This window comes from Rhinolophus sinicus, chromosome 2 (genome assembly GCF_057876585.1).
Source record: "Rhinolophus sinicus isolate RSI-liver-muscle chromosome 2, RSI-T2T, whole genome shotgun sequence".
Lineage (NCBI taxonomy): Eukaryota > Metazoa > Chordata > Mammalia > Chiroptera > Rhinolophidae > Rhinolophus > Rhinolophus sinicus.
The window spans coordinates 45,461,757-45,478,051 of record NC_142502.1 but is presented as its reverse complement, the minus strand read 5'-3'; the positions used below and the strand labels follow the sequence as shown (position 1 = coordinate 45,478,051).

The 16,295-nt window shown below is 34.1% G+C and overlaps 1 protein-coding gene across 11 annotated transcripts in view; it reads right to left on the bottom strand.

Annotated features, from left to right (window-relative positions):
- WASF1 (WASP family member 1) overlaps window positions 1-16,295 on the bottom strand; it is a 49,587-nt gene that overhangs the window by 15,615 nt on the left and 17,677 nt on the right. For all 11 annotated transcript variants that reach the window (XM_019735044.3, XM_019735043.3, XM_019735048.3 and 8 more), the window contains one exon: window positions 1,952-2,112. In XM_019735044.3, coding sequence (XP_019590603.1) covers window positions 1,952-2,084 — 133 coding nt within the window. In that variant the 5' untranslated portion in view covers window positions 2,085-2,112. The remainder of the gene's footprint in view (window positions 1-1,951; window positions 2,113-16,295) is intronic.

Below are 16,295 nucleotides of genomic sequence, written 5' to 3'. Positions count from 1 at the left end.
GGATCAACAGGTTATTTTATGTGCATCTTTAGTGCATGGGTTTGTTTATTCTAGCCAACTAGGGGCCTTTTAAATTTAATTCCAGGTTCTCCACTGTCAAGTGGGAAAGCTGCCAGAGAACTTAATTCCAAGGTGGTAAACTATTGTTACACCTTGCTCTTTGGTTTTGAATCTCTACAAACTTTACAAAATGCCTATATAGTCTGATACCAAATCGGAAGCACCCAAAACCTAACTTAGTTATTTACAATGTAGTTTATTTTCAGAGTTTGACTACCACACGATGATGTGCTTGCTGATAGGTATTGCTTATCTGGACTATAACCAGCTTGAAAATTCATTAACTTTTCATCTTTAGATTATGTAAGAAATGAGTTAGTACTGCAAACTAACACCCTTAATTATTTTGTTAGTTCTCAATTATATATTGGGAATATACCTAAAACAAGATGCCAGTATTTTTCCAAAATTCATTAATGTTAAGAAATATTTTAACCAAATTTATTAATGTCATTTCTATACCCTTAACACATGCATTTTAATATTTACATGCTGAAGTACTTGGGTATATGTATTACATGTAAATTCTATATAAAGTCATGTTATGTTAGATTCAATTAGTGCTAGACCACACAAAAAAGTTAGCAAATGTCTTTAAATGATATAATTAATCACATGTTAATACAATATCTAGGACTCTTCTTTTGACTTGTCTATATTCTATATCGATTTTCCCAAGGAAGATACACGTAAACAATAATATGTTAGTCATTCATTGCCAATAACTAACGTGAAAAAGATAATCACCAAAAGGGACATGGAATATACTTAAATTCAAATAAACTGCCTTTTCATTTATTCTTAAACTTATTTCACAGGCAATTTGAAATAAGTTTGAAATAAGTAGAAATTTAGTGCTCTAACCACGAGCATTCAAATATAACTTTTTATGTTGCTCTAGCTATGTAAGTGTATGTCCAAATGCTCAAACTTGAAACAAATTAGATTAACAACCTCTCTCTTTATCTTGTGAAGTACTCAATTATAAAAAGAAAGGACAAAAGTTAAAAGGAAAAGATAAATCTAAGATGATTTAGAGAATATATCTAGGCCAAAAACACCTTGTTTTCTCTTTAAAATGAAATATAAATGTCTTATTAAAAAGATAATCCTTCAGTTCAATAGGCTGGATTTTTTTTTTAATTTTCAACATTAAATAAATTATTTCCCATTATTCTAAATTTACTTCCTTAACTTAGCAGCTCTGTTCTGTAATTTCATAATGGGAACACACGGCCTGTCTCCTCCTCCCCTACATGCCTCTTCCATTGCCTTTTATTTATTACCTGGCCAACCTGCTTGCCTTTTGTCTATCAGAGGCCAGGTTTACTTGCTGCTTTCACGTCAGGCTGTATATCAGACTCTTCACTGACATCCTAATGTCCTTCAGACAACTCCTTTGACTAACCTCATCCTGACTAGTGACTATCCCACACCTTTCACTTTTAGATATTTGATAAAAATATTTCCCTAGGCTAATAAAATGTATGGAAAGAGAGATACTAGTGTCCCAAAATACAAATAAAGCCTCTAAAAGGTAAATAACGATAACAAGCAAGCAAAAGTATAACACTGACTCTACCTCTCATAGATCAAACCTTATTTTAAAAACCATCTCAGTAATTCTTATCCATCATGTAATTCTGTTCCTAAGACTCTGTCCTTATTTCCCTTTCCCAGAGGAAACATGCAAGGGAAGAAGAAATGATTCTAAAATTCATTAATTAATTTTACTTAAAATGACATTTTTCGGAATAATTTTGTATTCTCACCAAATATCCCCCTTCCCCACTCTACCCCCATATTAATAACCAAGAACATCATCTTACCATTCTAAAGCATAACATTCTGGTTTGGGAGTAATAATTTCAATTGAGATAAAAATACTTACTTAGGCTACTTAGTTGTCTAATTATATTTGCCAAAGAAATATTGGTCACACATTCCAGTTCATTCTTGATGCCTCTAGGCAGGGCTGTGTGGCACAAGTGCCTCGGATCGATGTTTCTTTTCACTAATGGCATCTTGAGTTCAACCTCTGTGCCAGTTCACCTGCAGGACACCAAATAGTAAATTAACATTATTCAATCTCAACCAACACAGTGAGAACTTACCTTTCACATTTAATAAAATATTTGCTAGTATAAGACAATGAAAATGGAATCACCTGACTAAATGAATCAAAACTGATTTTTTTTTAAATTTTATTTTATTAAATTTATTGGGGTGACAATTGTTAGTAAAATTACATAGATTTCAGGTGTACAATTCTGTATTACATCATCTATAAATCCCATTGTGTGTTTATCACCCAGAGTCAGTTCTCCTTCCATCACCATATATTCGATCCCCCTTACCCTCATCTCCCACCCCCCACCCCCCGCCCCCGTTACCCTCTGGCAACCACTAAACTATTGTCTGTGTCTACGAGTTTCTGTTTCTCATTTGTTTGTCTTGTTCTTTTGTTGTTTTTGGTTTATATACCACATATCAGTGAAATCACATGGTTATGGAAGGCAGTGTGGAGGTTCCTCAAAGAATTACGAATAGAATTGCCATATGACCCAGCAATCCCTCTCCTGGGTATCTACCCAAAAAATCTGAAAACATTTAGAGATAAAGACACGTGTGCTCCAATGTTCATTGCAGCTTTGTTTACGGTGGCCAAGACATGGAAACAACCAAAATGTCCTTCGATAGATGAATGGATAAAGAAGTTGTGGTATATATACACAATGGAATACTATTCGGCGGTAAGAAAAGATGATATAGGAACATTTGTGACATCATGGATGGATCTTGAGAGAGTAATGCTGAGCGAAACAAGTCAGACAGAAAAAGAAAACTGATTTAACTTTCTTTCACCTTCAACTATTATAATGTCAATACTATATAAAACATTGAAAACAAAACCCTTACTTTCAATGTCAGCTGCTTCATGGTGATTTTATGATCACCATCACTATTATTCTCCTGAAACCACTGTTTTTACGTACTACAACTAGGGGTTTTGTTCTAGAGTTGGTGTGAAAGGTCCTCTCTAAATAAGTGCCTAAGAGGATTAAAGCAACTGGAATAGTATCAAATTTACATTTCTACATAAAATGTATCAGACGTTCAATAGCTCAGACATCAAGTATTTCAAGTACCTCTATATCCTCAATCGCATAGAAACAAACCAAATCTTATTTAATTGATCAAAGAGTTCAACCTTCTTTGAATTAGTCCTCATTTCTCAGGCTTCCCACAGGCACAAATTTCAACTATCAGTTAAGTAACACTAGTCCCCCAGCAACGTGGTTCCAATTCCACTCACCACAGTATATTAACTGTCAGTAACTGTGTAAATGCAAACTTTTTTGCTAGCACTTCAGTTCACACATCACTATGTTGATATGATCAGTGACCAATCACGTTACTTTTTTTGAAGTAGGTTGGTGATTGGTCACTCTTTATCTGTGATTAAATCTGCATATAGACAGCAAAGCAAAGAGCTAGGTAACCTTCTTACCTTCCAGTGATAAATGCATGTGAAATTTTACAAAATAGGTAACTGAAAAAGGGAACTGGTCAACAAAGTAAAAGTGTAGCAAAGAAACAAAAAATAATAATGCTAAAAAAATGATAATGAAATTCAAATTGAATGTAAGTGGAGTAACAGAAGCAATAGCTAGCTGATTGTGGGACTGTTTACCACTGCCACTGTTTGAGAGACTATAGATATGCAGTCAAAGGAATTAGTGAAGGCAAACTTATTGACGTAATTGAGGAAAGTGGTTCTGACTAAAAGATGTACCAGAGGCAGTGATGCCAGCAAAAAACTTCACACTAAAAAGAACTCAGAGCTATTTCACCACATTAAAAAGTGAAAGCTAATAAAATGTAGAAAGGAGTAAGACAATTTGCCATGGTACAGAAAAGATGCTCTCTCTGATAGCTGTGCTATTAGAAGTTATACAAGAAGGCAAGGCACGTTCAAACTACTCTTGATAAGTTTTTACAAAGAAATAAAATACTTTAATTCTGTTTCTAATATTTTATATTATGCTATACTAAATTAATGTTTTACTATTTTTTTCATTCCTCTATGCATTTATAACTGACATAGGAGTTTTTCATGTTTTGGTGATTTTTTTTAAAGATCACGGAACCATTGTAATTTTTCCTGTTGATTACCAAAATAGTCTCTGCAGTTTTAGTTTCTATGGTCATTATTTTTGGTCCCACACTATCATGCAAAGTGAGGACTGCCTACTTTCCTACTAGCAACAATGTTTACTAAAGGAAGTAATTTGTTATTTACTGAGCTTTAGACTATCAAATGAAAAGTTTTAGATAAATCTAATTGCACTGAAATGTTACTTACCAACATTCTTTAAAAACAAACTTTTGCATGAAATTTGTCTCCTCTAACCTGTTTGTTCAGCATTCTCTACATTTTTAAAACCTTTTAAAAATTGTACAATATGAAACACAAAAAAAGTATACAAAATTGCACAATTCAATGATTTAAGCAAACACTCATAACCCCACATAAGAAATAAAACATCGCCTGGGACCCAGAAACCTCACACTTTGGTTCCCTCTGCAATTACCCCTTGCTTTCCTCCTCCCCAAACATAACCATTATTCTGACTTTGATAAGCATTGCCTTGTTTTTCTTTATACTTTTATTATAACACTTAGGCAGGTGCTCTAAACACTATAGTTTTTATTGCTTTTTGAAGTTTGTGTAAATGAAATCATATAAGTATTTTGTCTTACCCTTTTCATTCAACATTGTATTTGATTGTACCATTCATTCAGGTTGCTTTATGTAGATGTAAGATGTTTATTTCTATTGCTGTATTATATTCCACTGTATGATTACACAATTTATTTACTCATTCTAATGTTGATATAAGTGAGTTGTTTTCAGTTTGAGGCTACTATGAATGTCAAACTGTTCCAAAAGCGACTGTACCAACACATACGCCTTCTGGCTGTGTAACTGGCTCCTGTGGCTCTGTATTCTTAATACCAGGGGTGCCCAAAACACCTATACACATGACTTGTATTCATCTTCTGTTATCAGTATATATTGAGTATTACAATTTTAATACTTTTTTCCTTTCTTAAAATGTGTATACATTTTTTTTTGGCACCCTCTGTACTTGATACTGCCCACTTTTAAATTCTAGCTATTCTTATAGGTATGTTGTGATAAATTATTGTGTTTCCCCAAGTTACTAATGAGTTTAAGCACCTTTTCATATGTTTATTGATTTTCTGGATTTTTCTCTTTTGAGAAATGCCTATTCAATTCTGTTACCCACTTTCCATTTATCATTTATTGTATTAGGGCAGATTTGTAGGAACACTGGCTATGAGCCAACAGAAGTTATGTATTATGCAAATACCTTCTCTTGTGTCACTTGCTATTTTACTTCACTCTCTTGATGTCTTTTAAATTCCACTCAATATGGTGGAATTTATCAATCTTTTCCTTTTAGGATAAATATGAAAGTATAGGTTTTAAAATACATTTTGCACTTTTAATCTTTAATGTGGAATTAATTTTTGTGAATGGTGTGAGGCAGCAGTCCACTTTTTAAAATATGTTTCAGCACCATTTATTGAAAAGACCAGTCTTTCCCCCTTTGCTCTACCTACAGTGGCACTTTTGTCATAAATCGAGAAATATATATACATACATATATATCCATTTTGGGGTTCTGTATTATTCCACTGGTCTACCTAGAGCTAATGACACACTATCTTAATGGAGCTTTATATTAAGTTGGTGCAAAAGTAACTGCAGTTTTTGCAATTATTTTTAACCTTTTAAACTGCAATTACTTTTGCACCAACCTAACAGCAAATCTTGATATCCAATAGGGCAAGCCCTTCTACCTGGTTCTTCAAAAAAGTTCTATTCATTCTTGGTCCTTTGTATTTCCATATGAATTTTAGAATCAGATTATCAAGTTACACACACACACACACACACACACACACACACACACACACACACCCCTATTGGGAATCTAAGTGGACCTGTACTTAATCTACAGTGGGGAGAACTGATATCTACGTATACAGCACTGTATCTTCCTATCCATGAACATAATGTATCCCTCCAACTATTTCAGGTTTTTAAAAATGCCTTAATGTTTTACGGTTTTAAGAAGTCTTATACATCCTTTATTAAATTTATTGGTATATATGTGATAATTTTTTGATGTTAGAAAGGCATGTTTTACTTTCTCTTTATTGCATATACAGAAATAGATTTTTTTGAACATTGATCTACATCCAGAGACTTTCCTAATCTCTACTAACTTATCCGTAATTATTTTGGATTTTTTAAATGTACATAATCTATCATATGTGAATAATGATTATCTCCTCCTAATCTTTTTTTTTTTTTTTTTGCCCCATCATACTAGCTAGAACCTTTAATACAATGTGAAATAAAGGTAATGATAACAAGCGTTCTTGTCTTTTTCCTGAACCAAAGGGGAAGCCTTCAACATTTCACAAGATGTCTGCTATAGGGTGTTCAGTTACTGTTGCTTTGTTTTATAGGCACCTTTCAACAAATTAAGGAAGTTCCTATATATTTCTAGTTTGCTATTTTTTAAATCATGAATGTTTTTATCAAGTCATTGATTTTATCAAATGATTTTCGTCTGTTATAAGGATCAGGTAACTCTTATTGTTAACCCGGTTAGCTACATTGGTTTTCTTTTTATGTTAAACAACTTTGCAATCTTGGAATACACCCAGCTTGGTTGAGATATATGTGGTAGGCAGAATAATGGCCCTCAAAAAATATCCATTTTCTAGTCCACAGAATCTCTAAGTATGTCATATTACATGGCAAAGGGAAATTAAGATAGCAGATGTAATTAAGGTTGCTAATCAGCTGACCTCAAAATAGGGAAATTTCTTTTTTTATATATTGCTAGATTTGGTTTTGGTTTGTTATTACGCTTAGTAATTTTTGCATTTATGTTCATAAGAGAAATTTGTACATTATCTTCCTTTTCATGTAACGTCCATGAGAGGCTTTTTGTTTGCTTTGTATTAAAATTGTGTTGGCCTAATAAAACAAGTTGGGATATATTCCCTTTCACTATTTTGAAGAATTAGTATAAAATATGCATTTTTTTCTTAAGTTTGGTATAGTTTACCTATGAAACCATTTAGCCTCAAATTTTCTTTGTGGGAAAGGTTTAAAATTATGGATTATCTTTCTTTAATTGTCATAGAATTTTTGAGATTCTCTATATCTTCTATGAACTTTGATAAGTTGCTTTTTCTAGGAATCTATCCACTTCATCTAAAATTTCAAATTTATTGACATCAAATTAATCTTATAATTTGCCTATAAGATTATATTCTTTTTCATTTTATTACAATAATTAATTTTGCATCTTCTATTTTCTTTTCTATATCAGAAAGTGTTTATCAATTTTACTAGTCTTTTTAGAAAACCAATTTTTGGCTTTATTGAATTTCACTATTGTATATTTGCTTGCTATTTCATTATTGCTGATTTACTATTTCTTTTTTTCTGCCTTCTGTGGGATTAATACGCTGTTATTTTAAAATATACATATATAGATGCTTAGCTTATTGATATTCAGCTTCATTTCAAGCATGTGGTTTTAAAGCTATAAATTTCCCTCTAAACATATATTTAACTGTGTCCCTCATATTCTGATATCATTTGATTATTGTTCACTGCAAAATACATTCAAAGTTGCATTGTGATTTTTATTTGATCCACGGATTATTTGGAAGTATATTATTTTAATTAACAAACATATGGAGATTTTCTATTATCTTTTTGTAACTAATATCTAGCTTAATGGCATTGTGGTCAAAGAATACACTGCATCATTTCAATCCTTCAAAATGTATTTATATTTCACTTACTGCCCAGCATAGCCAATTACACATAAAGAACATATATTTTGTTGTTGTTGGTTGCAGTGTTCTGTATATGTCCATGAGTTGGATTTGCTAATTGTGCCCAAATCTTCTATAGACTTACTGATTTTTTTGTCATCTGGTTCTATCAGAGGATATGTGCAAAGGTCTCCCACTATGATCACAGATTTGTCAACTTCTCCATATGATTTACATATTTTGAGACTATGGTATTAAGTAAACTAATCATAAAGTTCCCACTTCATTTCTAGTAATGTGGTTTTTGGCTTAAAAGTCTATTTTGTTTGAAATTAATATAGCAATACCCACTACTCTCTTTTAGTTTTTATTCTCATGATTAGCTTTTCTCATCCTTTTCCTTTCAACCTTGCTGTATCCTTGTGTTTCAGACATGTCACTTCATAACATAGTTATGTATTTACTATTTTTGCATCAATAGTCCAGTTTGATCATCTTTAAGTACTTCATTAGCATGATGCTGACATTCCCTCTGCCCAGGATACTTACCCTCCTGTTATCCACATTGCCTCCCTTCCCTACTCTGGCTTGTTCTTCAGATTGCAGCTCAAATGAGAGCATCCCCTGATCTCTAGTCCCAGAGTAAATCAGTTCCTTCTGTTAAAATAGCAACTTAGGATTTTTCTTGACAGCATTTGTCTCAGTTTTAAATTATATATCTTCGTGATTGATTTATGTTTTCCTGTGTTAGTTATAAAGCAGGGATTGTGTGTTTTGTTCCTCATAGTATGCTGGGTGCCTGGTACATGTCTGGCACATAAAAATATGCTCAATATATATCTGTTGAATACCTAAAAAATTCGTAATTCCAGCTCAAATCTGTCCCCTAAGCTGCAGATGCATATTTGCAACTGTCTCCAGGACATCTGTACTTGGAAGTTCTGTAAGATTCCTCAAGTTCAGTATGTCCAAAACTAAACTCATTATATTTCCTCTTTAAATATAGGCATCATCTTCAATTCTGCCCCATCATGACAGTTCTTACCTGTATCCAATAGGAGATTATCCTTACTAGTTTTATCTCATTAACATCTCTCATATTCTACCCTTCTTTTTCTATTCTAACTTCTACTGCTTTAATTCAAACCCCAGTCATTTCTCACTTGGTTGGACCAGACTTTGTCTTTCCTCTAGCAGCTTCTCCCTGCCACTCTATCTATATTACCATTCCCACCAATCCATCCTACAGCACAGCTTTAAGAATATTATCAAAATTTTGAATCTGGTAATGTCATTCTCCTGAAACAAACAAACAAACAAAAACAAAATAAAATATACCTTTCAATGATTCCCGGCTGTGAGAATAAAGTCCAAACATAATATACCAAGTTCTTCAGGATTTAGTGCCCCCCTCCCGCCGCCACGTCTCCTAGCCTCATTTCTTACTACACTCCTTCCACCTTTTCCTCTAATCACGCTGAACACACCTTGTTTTCCAGTCCTGCCTTTTCTCATGCTGTTCTCTGTCTAGAATGCCTTTCCCTTCCTTATCTTCACAGAGAATATTTAATTGCTCACGACTAGACTCACACATTACCTCTTTACTGTAGCATTACTGCATCTTCCAGGCAGATGTAAACATCTGTTCTTTGGTGCCCACAACTCTGACCTGTGTCTGCATCTACCTAAATACTAACAATTACACTCTTCTGTATTGTAGATGTCTATGCTCAAATGAGCACTCCTAGGAGGCAAAAATTGTGCTTAACTCAGCTTGCATTTCCAAGATCTAGAAAACAGAAGATGTTCAATACTTGATGATAAAAGAGAAAAGAACAAAACAATAAACTGTAGGAAGGCAAAAAAAAAAAAATCTTTAGGTTATTGAGTGCTGAGGACATGCGCGCACACAAACACACACCTTACTAAAGCAACTATTTAATTATAATTCTAAGGAGCTACTCTTTTCTATGTGCATAGAAAAGGAATACATTTGAGAAAAATGATACCTTATTGTTTGTATTGTGGAATCACAGGCTTGCTTGTTTCGCTCTCCCAAGAGCAAACGTGGATCATATCTTATTCATTTCTGCATCTTTAGGGACTACGTCAGTGTCAGGGTACAGCAGTCACACAAATTTTGATCAGAGGAATGTTACACAGCATACAAAATAGTTTCAAAATATTATACTAAACTCAAAAGAAAAATGGCTTTTGTTGTGATTAAAATAGTGCCTTTAGGTAAAATACAAAAGCTTTTTGGAGAGGAAAAACTCTCCTCAGCCTTCCCTTTTACTTCAATTTCAATGCTGGATTCTTTTTCTTATTTGTCTTGTTCCTTCATCATTCTAATGATAATTTATCTAACTCAACTATCAAAGTCTTTGTGGCAAAAAGTAAAATAAAACCTACGGACATCATCTCCTAAATCCTAAGAAAATTGCCTGATTTCTGATTGTTTTATAGAGGTCCCAACACCATCTATAATGTAGAATCCTTTGTCAGATAGGGAACAAGTGAAAAAAAATCCTCAATGCTAAAAGCTATAATTTATTTAGCAAGCAAAAATAAAATCAGAATTTTTAAATACTACAAATGATACATTTTCTTTTTAAAAGAAATAAAAAAATGCATAAAAATGAATTGCATATACTTTACATCTTTTAATCTATCATTGCCGAACTTGCCTATTTGAGGGTGAAACCCTTTTATTTAACAAGAAAGGTAAATTATATTTTATGCTAAAGCATAAAATAAGCAATTTAAAAAAAATTGTTAATCTATTTTCTTAGGTCACAACTAAAGATACCATCATAACAGACAAAAATTGCCCAACGATATCCCAGAGAAGAAACAGCTAAAGGAGTTTATCACTACCAAACCAGTATTATAAGAAATGTTACAGGGACTTCTATAAGAAGAAGAAAAAGATCAAAAATATGAATAAAATGGCAATAACTACATATCTATCAACAATTACTTTAAATGTAAATGGTTTAAATGTTCTAATCAAAAGACACAGCATGGCTGAATGCGTAAGAAAAGAAGACCCTTACATATGCTGCCAAAAGAGACTCACTTCAGATTGAAAGACACACACAGACTGAAGGGATGGAAAATGTATTTCATGAAAATGGGAACAAACAAACAAACAAACAAACAAAGCTGGGGTAGTAACACACCAGACAAAATAGACTTCAAAACAAAGATTATAACAAGAGACAAAGAAGGACCCAGCAATTCCACTTCTGGGTCCACAACCTACAGATTGACAAGGAAGAAATAAAATTGTTTTTATTCATAGATGATATGATTATCTATGTAGAAAATCACAAACACTAGACAAAAAACCTCTTGGAAGTAATTAACAAAGCAAGGTTTCAGGATACAAAGTTAATACGTAAAACACAACTGTTTTTCTATATACCAGCAATAAACAATTGGAATTTGAAGTTTAACACACATCATTTACATTAACATCCCCCAATAACAAAATACTTAGTTATAAATCTAACGAAATACATAGAGAAGGTCTATATGAAGAAAACTACAAACCTCTGATTGAACAAAATCAACGAACTAAACGGAGAGGTATTTCATGTTCACGGATAGGAAGATTCAACCCTGTCAAAATGTCAGCTCTTCCCAATTTGATCTATAGATTCAAAGCAAACCTAATCAATGCCCAGCAAGTTATTTTGTTGATATCAACAAACTGATGTGAACTTTGTATGGACCCAGAATAGCCAATGCAATACTGTAGGGGAAGAACAACGTTGGAGGCCTGACATTATCCAACTTCAAGCTAAAATAATCAAGACAGCGTGGTAGTGGCAAAAGTAGAGACAAACAGACCAGTGGAACAGAATACAGAGCCTAGAAACAGAGCCACATAAATACAGTCAACTGATATTTGACAAAGAAGCAAGGGCAATACAATAAAGATAATCTAGACAATCTTTTTAAAAAACAGGGTGCTGGAACAACTAGACATCCGCATGCAAAATAATGAATATACACCCAGACCTTACACCCTTCACAAAACTTAACTCGAAATGGATCATAGATCTAAATATAAAGTGCAAAACTATAAAATTCCTAAAAGATAATGTAGAAAATCCTGATGACCTTGGGTTTGGCAATAACTTCAGATATAACACCAGATTTATGAAAACACAATTGATTAGCTGGACTTTATTAAAAACTTCTGCTTTGCAAAAGACACTGTCAAGAGAAAAAGAAAAAAACCATAGACTGGGAAAATATTATTTGCAAAAGACTGAAAAAGGACTTTTATCCAAAATATACAAAGAACTGAACAGTAAGAAAACGAACCTGATTACATATTGGGCAAAAGATCGAAACAGACACTTCACCAAAAAACATGTAGAGATGGCAAATAAACAGATGAAAAGATGCTCAACATCAAATGTAACCAGAGATTGTAACTTAAATAATGAGATACTGCTACAAATCTATTAGAATGACCAAAATCCAGAAAACTGACACCACCAAGTGCTGGTGAGGACGGGGAGCAACAGAAACTCTCCTTCATTGCTGGTGGGAGCAGCCACTTTGGAAGACAGTTTGGCAGTTTAAAAACCTAAAAAAAAACCCTTTTAATATGATCTAGCACTCATATTCCTTGGTATTTACCCAATGAATTGGAACCCTATGTCCATACACTAGCCTGCACATGGATGTTTAGAGCAGCTTTATTCACAACTGCCAAAGCTCGGAAGCAACCAAGACGTTCTTCAGCAGGTGAATAGGTGAATAAAGCATGGTCCATCCAAACAATGGAATATTATTCTGTGCTAAAAAGAAATGAGCCATCAAGCCATGAAAAGACATGGAGGAACTTTAAATGTATATTACTAAGAAAAAGAAGCCAATCTGAAAAGGCTACACACTGTATGATTCCAAGTATATGACATTCTGGAAAACGTAAAACTATGGAGACAGTAAAAAATAGTAGTTGACAGAGGAGGTTGGGGGAGGGAGAGATGAACAGGCAGAGCACAGAGGATTTTTTGGGTATTCTGCATGAGACTAAAATGGTAGATACATGTCATCATACATTTGTCAAAATTTCCAGTACATGTAACACCAAAAGTGAACACTAATATAAACTATGGACTTTGAGTGGTAATGATGTGTCAGTGTTGGTTCACTGAAGGTAACAAATGCACCACTATGGTGAAGGGGAGGTTGTACATTTGTGGGGTGAGGGGTATGTGGGAATTCTCTGTACTTTTTGTTCAATTTTGCTGTGAACCTAAAACTGCTATAAAAAATAAAATCTATTTAAAAAGTCATAAAAGATGTGACTGTATTTAATGCCACAAAATTGTATACTTTGAAAATGGTTAAAATGGTAAATATTATGTTATGTATATTTTACCACCATTTTCAAAAAATCCTAAGAGGGGTCTAGCAATATTACGAACTCCAAAGGCATTCTCTTCAGATGTCTGTCTACTGTCCACTTCTTCCTGCTCCAGCTAGTGTCTTAGTCTGTTCAGGCTGTTATTACAGAACGACATAGACTGGGTGGCTTATAAACAACAAAAATTTATTTCTCAGACAGTTCTGAAGGCTGGCAAGCTTAAGATTAGGGCAGATCAAGGCAGTACAAGATCAAGATATCTGGTGAAGGCCCACTTCGTAGATGGCTGTCTTCTCACTGTGTCCTCACATGGGAGGAAGGGGCTAGGGAGCTATTATAATATCATCACTTAAGAGTTTCCTTTAAGGCAATATTTTTTTCTAACTATATATACATTGTCACTTAACATTGTCAATAGGTTCTAGAAACTTTTAGCAAAACAATACGCAATGATAGCAATTTTACCATAGACTAACTGATACAATCAAGAGTGAGGTGCCTATAGCATCTCTTCAATGTTGAAATGACATCATTCAAGGACCCGCTGCACTTCCTTCTGGCTTAGACCTTCTATGGTGGTGCTGGCTCAGAGTGTGGTCCTACACCGGCATCAGCAGCATTAGCATCACCTGGGAACTTGGAAAAACTGCAGATTTTTAGTCCCACCCCAGAACTTCTGATCAGAATCAGCTTTTTAACAAGATCCCTAGGAAATCAGAATACACAATGAAGTTTGAGTACAGTGTTTCTAGAAGACTTAGCTCTTGTACATCCTACCTCCTCTTTTGGGTTCCTAGCAAGAGTCATGAACTCTAGTGATAAAGGAAGCAAGAAACAACACATGTCAAATGGACAGGCCAAGTTTTTACAAAAGGAGATGGGTAGGTATGTACCGTGTTTCCCCAAAAATAAGACCTAGCCGGACAATCAGCTCTACTGCAACTTTTGGAACAAAAATTGCTGTAAGACCCGGTCTTATTTTACTATACTATAAGACCGGGTCTTACATTAATTTTTGTTCCAAAAGACTCTTTAGAGCTGATTGTCCGACTAGGTCTTATTTTCGGGGAAACACGGTAGCAGTGTAAAATAAAAGTTAAAAGGGTATCAAAGGGTGTCGCTGGGAAAAGAGAAACAGTCATGAGAAAAACTGGTGAAATACCAAGTCAAAATGGGGTAAGCCAATATCAGGGACTAAGGGGGCTGGGAAAGCAGATTCATGCTTACGAAAAGAAACTGATGGACCAGGAAACTAGGGAGAAAGACTATAAAGAGGGTTTACTAATGAGAAAAAAATAATGCCCTACAATAATTCTCCTATTCTGAATTCTCATTTTGACCAAAATATTTCTTAACCCTTTCACCCTGAATGGATTTAAGAGTATAATGTTCTTTTTAAATACCAGTATCATTCTCAGATTGCATTTATACACCAAAAGTAAAGTCTTTACAGAGAATATCCAGAATACAATGAGAATATTAGCTTCCTCATTTTGTGGAAAGCAAGGCTCAAAGAATAACCAGACACCAGAAAGCCAACATGAGATAAAACTTCTTTCAGTTTTAGTGTCACATACATTAAAATAATAAACTAATATTGGTATTTAATATTCTATCTGGATAAAACATTTTTATTTTGTCCTTTGGCAAAAATATTACTAGGTTACTTAATCTGTAAATTTAAAAGGCAGTTCCAAAAGTGGGTAGGAGTAGTCTGACCACAGAGGAGATGGGTTTGAAATTGGCTCTACCACTTACAAACTGTGCTGAGGACTTACTCTCTCTACTGGGGCGAGTACTACCTACTTCAGTTGGTTGTTTATGAGAATTAAATGAGAGTGGTTAGCATAAGCCTGGTACATAGCAAGTAAGAACTCAAAAGTGCTTATTACTATTTGCGTGAAAAAATTTTCAAAGTATCTCTTGTAAAGGAATCTTCCAAGGGTAAAGGGCTACACTTATCTTAATATTATTGCAATTACTTTCTTTCATTTTAAAGGACAGTATTTGAATGAAAGGAAATAGTAATAGTCTGGATTTCAGCCACCTTCTCTTCTAGGAACTATTATTTTGCATGACCACAGATCCATTATGCATATGCTTGTAGGAAAGTGCTTTGTTGAATCTTCAGATGGACTGTCTTGGTTATAATCAATAATCAAATCTGAATGTTAGTTTTTAAGACTCAGAAACCCAGATTCAAGGTTTTAGGAGCTTTGTACCAGGAATCAGGGACAAAGACCAACTATATGTTTCTTATTAGATCACAGTATCACAAGAAGCAATTCTGTAATGAAAATGCAGACTTATCTTTGTGTCTACACTCCTAATAGTCTAAAAGTACATTCCATTAAATTGCCTTAGAGACTTAAGCAGTGGTATACTTCCACCTCCTTTTTATACCACAGGATGAAGGACAGAAAAAAAGAGATCCAGTTTTCAGAGTTCTAAAAAGTTCACTTACATGCAATCTATCTTCTAAAAAAGATACAAACTGCGAAACTATTCTTCTGTGAGGATCCCTCCTTACACACAACACTTCTCTGGGCTATTCCAGGCCATTTAAGGAAAGTAAAAACCTTAGTCTCCATCCTTTTATCACCTCTCACATTCCTCCAGGGCTATGACTTCCTTACTTCTACCAAATAACCCAAGCCCATTTTGTGTGGTAATTTTTTAATAATTGTGCATTGTTACAAGTATTGTCCAGGTTAGACAACCTTAAGTGCCTCAGGACCTATAGATTTAAAATGACCATAATTTTTCTTTGCAATTTTTTAATACCTGATCTCCACACTCTTTGAATATGGGTCGGCCCTGTGGTGTGCTTTGACAGTATCATGTGGTGGAAGTGACACGGTGTGACTTCCAAGTCTAGGCCTCAAGAGCCCTCACAGCTCCTTCAATTGCTCTTAGAACTCTTCCACAGACTAGCTCAGATCAACTCCAG